The sequence below is a fragment of the Artibeus jamaicensis genome, unplaced genomic scaffold (assembly GCF_021234435.1).
Source record: "Artibeus jamaicensis isolate MK-2021 breed Jamaican fruit bat unplaced genomic scaffold, CSHL_Jam_final scaffold_916, whole genome shotgun sequence".
Taxonomy (NCBI): domain Eukaryota; kingdom Metazoa; phylum Chordata; class Mammalia; order Chiroptera; family Phyllostomidae; genus Artibeus; species Artibeus jamaicensis.
The window spans coordinates 21,217,584-21,223,583 of NW_026522059.1; the positions used below are offsets into that span (position 1 = coordinate 21,217,584).

Consider the following 6,000-nt stretch of genomic DNA (forward strand, 5'->3'; position numbering starts at 1 on the left):
ATTTCTGGAAGTCCTCCCATGATCCTTTTTACATTTTAAAAATCTGTTAACCATTAAGTCTCTGAAAGAAAAATCTCAACTGCTCTTTCTTAAAAGTCCCCTAAAAAACAATTCTGGGAAGGTCTATCTAAACCCTTATTTCACAAATAAGCAAACTGTATCTTACAGCTGAATTGCCTAAGTCTAAGATACAAAGAAATTATTCCAACACTAGAAAAACTTATATTCTTTTCTGTAATGTTTATGTAATGTTTGTTAATGTTTATTATTGGTCAATTAATAATTCATTTAGTCAACAAAAACTCTGTTCTTCTCATTTGTCAGGCACTAGACCCAGAGGCCTGGTCCCTCCCTTCATTCTAGAAGAAAATTTTAAAATGGGTTAGCACTTCCAGAGCATGAAACCCCATAGTTAAAGGATTAGGGGAAGGTTTTGTTGTTTGATTGTTTTTGTTTTTTGTTTTTTCCTTTTTAAAATGTGGTGGAGGAATGGGGAAGGGCTGTAGGGCAGTCATGGAAAGCTCTCTGAAACCCATAACCTTTGAAGGGGATTTTGAGAAATGATAAACTATAATGGGGGCAGGAGTGGGGCAATGAGGGAAGAACACCACCAGGAGCATGTATCCAGCCCTAATATGAGAGAAGTGTGGAGCATTTAGGGAATTCAACAAAAGCCAGCACTGCCAGCTCAAGAGTAAGAGGGAGAGTAGCTTAAGACAAAGCTAGAGACATGGGGTATGAGCCATATCATCTTCTTATACAGTAGTTTAAAAGCACTTGAACATGCTTTATTTTTTGTTCCTCAACAAACTCGTGAAATACTTATTATTTATTCTTCTAAATCTAATTAAATCACTCCTTTCAGAATGCCCACAGGGTATTCCAAGTTACGTGGTATAAATCACCTTGCCTGGTACTACACATTTACTCATCCCTGAAGACTATGTAGTACTTGATACTATCATCTAAGAAACCTATACAGAACATGCCTTCAAAACGGCACTTTCTAAAAATAAAAAGCATCCCTCCTACATCAAAACATTTTTAAAAGCACTGAACAGCCACACATCTACCATTCAGCTTAAGAAACAGATCCTGACAAGTCTTTTAAAACTACACATCGACAGGTTTGTCTTCTCCATTAGACTGTGAACTCCATGAAGGTAGGGGTTGTGTGTGACTTGATTTCACACATCCAAGATCTAGCTAGCACTAAGCATGTAATATTTTTGTTTAATATAATGGCATTCTCCAATACATGTAGAAACACTGAGATTCACAATGTGCTGTAGGCCACGAAACCAATAATAAATCATTGAATTCTGCTCAAGTGCAAAAGAATTTTACCTTTTCCCATACATGTTTGCAACTTTGTAATGCTGGAGAGATGTATTTCACCATCAGTGAATTACTTTACACGATGTCAGCCCACTATTTAACCACTGGAAGATGGCATTCCTTAAATAAGCTACTTAAGTCGACTGTTCAATGCTGGGAATATAAATTTCAATTACAGAAATTTCATGCGATGGAGAAACTCAAGGATCTTCTCTCAAGCATGTCTGCTGCTCAAGATAGATTTTGAGAAGGGAAAAATTTGTTCGAAAGTTTGGTTGCAGTTTTAAAGAACACACTCCACCTTACATTAAACTAGGATGGCGAAAGAAGTCCATCACATTTGAACGCACGTCCAAGATAACCAGCTCTTTTCCCCTTCAGAAAAGGAATTCCCGGTAGGGAATAAGAAGGAAATGTCTTGTGTAAAAATGTGTGTCATGGAGGAGTGGGACACGGTGCAATTAAAAAGGGAAGAAATCAGACACTCAGCTTTGAAGAGGAAGCGAAATGTAAAGTAGCATGCAGAAGAACAGATTTGTTCATGGGTCTTTTACACACCGTTTCGGCACAAAGTTGTAGCCCTTATTACACAGCACTTAATTAAAAGGCCTTACAGGTCTCGTATTTCTTGGCTGCAAAGAAGCTTCAGCAGGAACCTACTCCGCCTCCTCTGCGCCGCCCAGCAGTCCCTCCCGCCTCACAAAGAAAGCTGCCCTGGACCCTCGGACTAGCGCGGAGGTAGATCTGTTCATCGATGAGCAGAAGAGGTGAGTGACACCGCAGACACTGGTCGGTGGGCAGCCAGGAGCAGGTCAGCCTCAGCCACCACTTCCACTCGGCCCGCTCAGTGAGCACTCCAGTTCGGAAGAGAGACCGGAGAATTCAGCTCCCCCAAGGCAGAAGGCGTCCCGCACCGCTTCCCTTAACTTTTGGTCTTCCCCCGCCCGCCCCACCCCCAGTTACCTTCCCAAGAGACGTCGTAAAGCTCTGAAACCTTCGCCATCTTCCCAGAACCTAGGGGCTGCCGGGTGAGAGGGCGGGGAGACGCATCACGTGACCTATGACCCAGAGGTAGCGGATTACAGCTTCATTTCTCATTGGTGGAGAGAGAGAAGGAGGTGGGACCCGCTGTGCACTTGTACGCAGGCCTGCGGGGAGGCGGTGGGTCGAGGGGGCGGGGCGAGCGGCTTGGCGCGCGGTGCGTGGAGTGGCTGAGGACTGGTCTCGGTGCAGCGTTTGACTGGGGTGAGATGTTTGTTTCACCATGGAGTTTTAACAAGTGCAGGGTTGTAATGTACACTCCCGATTTTTCACTTTCCTCTACATAGGTGTTCGGTCTCCTCCCACTCGGTAATCAGTTCCTTGTTCTCGTCAAGGCCTGCTTCACCTCAGCGCTCTGCCCGAGTCCCTTGTTCGTCCCCTACATCCATAATGGAATTCTCTCTCCATTGGAGTTTAAGTGTTCGACCAAACCGATGCACTAGAAATGTTTTGTTAAGTCTCTTTGAGGGACTAAGGGGAATTAAGCGTTTGCACCTTGTGTACCTGTGGTCCAGGGCTTTATGTTACATTAATGACTTAGTGCCATCTCCTACCCTTGGTTAACGCTTCTCGTAGATCAGTATGCCTGCCACTCTAGATTTGAAACTTCATAAAAGCAGCCAACATGTCAGTGTTTATAAAAGTGAATAAATACTGAATAATGTACGAATGAGACTGTCAAGGACCCTACACTTCGTTCCTCTTAACCTCACGGAGAAGCTTGCTGTCTGGAACCTTTCGACCTACACAGTAAGAAATGGCCTGGAGAGGAAGCAAAACAATATAAGCATATATGTAGTATTTGAAGCAATGAGACCATGAAATTGTAAGGGGGGAATATGTAAAGTGAAAGAAGGCTAAAAATTTCTGCTTATCAGCCACTGTTAAGGGTTAATGAAAAGAGGCAATCAGCTTATGAGAAAGAAGAAAAGAGTCATTTCCCACAAGCTAAGGGAGTAGTGTGAAAAGAAAGAAAAAGGAACTGTCTGTGGCACTAGCCACAGAGGAGATACGTAGAAACACAAAATTCTGAATGAACACCATTCAATTCTGAATGAACACCATTCTGTCCAGACTATACAGACATTAAACACAGTTTTTAATTAAAAATCTTTGACTCAAATTCACATTCAAATGCTTCAATAAAATAACCTGGTATGATGTAAAGAATAAAAGGTCTATCAGACCATCCAGGCGCCATCATTTGGTAGCTGGTTGACTTTCAGGATGTTTAACTCTGATCATCAGAGTTGCACACATATAAAAAGAAGATAATTATATAAAAAGAAAATATTTACCTTGAATTGTTACCAGGATTAAAAGAGACTGCATGACAATCTCATGGAGGTGCCAGTTTTGTGGCAATAAGTACTATATATATATATTTGCTGATGACTCCAAAATTCATAAATCCAATAGTCATTGATCATGAAATCCAGTTCTGCTTTCTAGCAGTACTCATTTAGATGGCTAATAAGCATCTCAAAGTTAAGATATCCCAAACAAAACTCTGGATTCCTGCCAATATCCCCAAATTGGTCTTCCCTATCCCAGCTGATGAAACTATCTTCCTAGCTGCACAAATTAAAATTATAGGAAGTGTCCTCGATTCCCTTCTTTGCCAACCATACTGTATCCAGTCTATCAGCAAATTCTGTGTTGTATTTCCAAAACGTTCTTAAATTCTATTTTCTTTTATCTTCATTGCTACTACCTTATTCTAAGCCACAACCATCTCTGACCTGAAAAACGAATAACCTCCTAAAGTCCTTAGTTGCATTCTTACTGTGTTAAATTTATTTTCAATACAGCAGCTCTACAAGTCTTGGAAAGAAGGAAGGAAGATCAGACTACAAAGTTCTTTGCTTACAACTCTTAAATGGCTCTCCCTGGCAATAAACATGTACTCTGAACACTTTATCATAGTTTACCCGGTTTTACTCAGTTTGGCTCCTTCCTACATCTTTTACCTCATCGCTTACCATTCTCTCTTCATCCCCTAGCTAATCTCACCCACTTCCTGTTCTTCAAACATGCCAATCTGCCTTGGGTTTGATATTTGCCTGGCTATTCTCTTTTTCTGGAGTGTTCCTCTCTGTAGCTTAAAGTGGCTGTCTTCTTTTTGTCATTCCTATCTCAGATTTAAATGTATCTACTCATATAGAGTCCTGCCTTGACTATCTAATGAAAAGTTGCTCTAGTTAATGCCTAATTATGACACTTAACACTATATGATATATTTTTTATATTTTCTATATTTTCCCTTGTTATATAAGTTCTTTGAGAATATGTACTATGTCATTTTAACCTAGGAACATCCAACCTAGAAAAATACCTGACACACAGTAAATGTTTATTGAATGAATAAATGAATGAGATAGTAAAAAAGTGACAGTTTGTATTAGTGATTGTTATGATAGTATTTCATAGTAGTACCCATATAGACTCTACTGTTTGGTTATGGATAGGATTGTTTTGTTTTGTTTTTGATGTCTGATGCTTCCCTGAAAATTATAACAATGAGTGGAGGGACCTTGCCAAGTCATTTTATATCTCCCAGCTTCTTACCACAGTACATTGCATAAATCTACAAATTAATATGTGTACTAAACTATTGATTCCCAGCATTTCATTGGATTTTTTGAGGGGGTGAAAGCCCAAGGAGGTGTCTTTTAAAACCTTAAGAATGGATGTTAATGGTTCTAACTAATTGAGAGAGTAAATATTTTCTAGTCACTTTAAATGTCATTATAGCTAGATACTTATTATCTATCAGGCAATAAATTGGATATGACACTATGTTGAAAAGGTCATTTTCAGAATTTTTGAGCAGGAATATAGAATAATTTCATAGACTTAGGAGATACTAAGTTTTTTGCTTACAACCTTATTAACAAATATATTTGGCTACAATATGGATACATATATTTAAAAACTGAAACTTACAAACTAATTTTATAATGTGTCTTGCCCTCTATATTTTCTATCAAATTGAGTCAATTTCATTTTTTTCATAAGAATATTAGTTGTGCCCTGACTGGTGTAGCTCAGTGGATTGAGTGCGGGCCTGTGAACCAGACAATCGCAGTTTGATTCCCAGTCAGGGCACATGCCTGGGTTGCAGGCCAGTTCCCTGCAGGCCAGTTCCCAGCAGGGAACACACCAAAGGCAACCATACATTGATGTTTCTCTCCCTCTCTCCTTCCCTTCCCCTCTAAAGATAAATAAATAAAATCTTAAAAAAAAAAAAGAATATTAGTTGTGACCCATTACTGGGATAATGACTTATGTTTTAGAAAGCACTGATAAACCCTATGTATTTTCTAATCTGAGACCCTGAGGTGAAGTGAGTTTTTCTCAAGTTCTTGCCACTTGTAGGTAATAAAGATGAAAAATTTACCTGCAAACCAAAGGGTCTCTAGTTTGAGTCCCAGTCAGGGCACATGCCTGGGTTGTGGGTCAGGTCCCCCGTTGGGGCTGAGTGAGAGGCAACCACACACTGATGTTTCTCTCCCTCTCTTTTTCCCTCCCTTCCTCTCTCTATAAATAAATAAATAAAATATTTTTAAAAAGAAAATTTATGTAGAGGAGATGAATTGTTGAGATCATGGATAAAATATG

General features: G+C 39.7%; 1 protein-coding gene across 2 annotated transcripts in view; it reads right to left on the reverse strand.

Annotated features, from left to right (window-relative positions):
* Positions 1–2,389, reverse strand: part of EMC2 (ER membrane protein complex subunit 2) — a 37,805-nt gene extending 35,416 nt beyond the window's left edge. For both annotated transcript variants that reach the window (XM_037166909.2, XM_037166908.2), the window contains exon 1: positions 2,302–2,389. In XM_037166909.2, the coding sequence (XP_037022804.1) occupies positions 2,302–2,341 (40 nt within the window). In that variant the 5' untranslated portion in view covers positions 2,342–2,389. The remainder of the gene's footprint in view (positions 1–2,301) is intronic.
* Between the last annotated feature and the right edge of the window lie 3,611 nt (positions 2,390–6,000).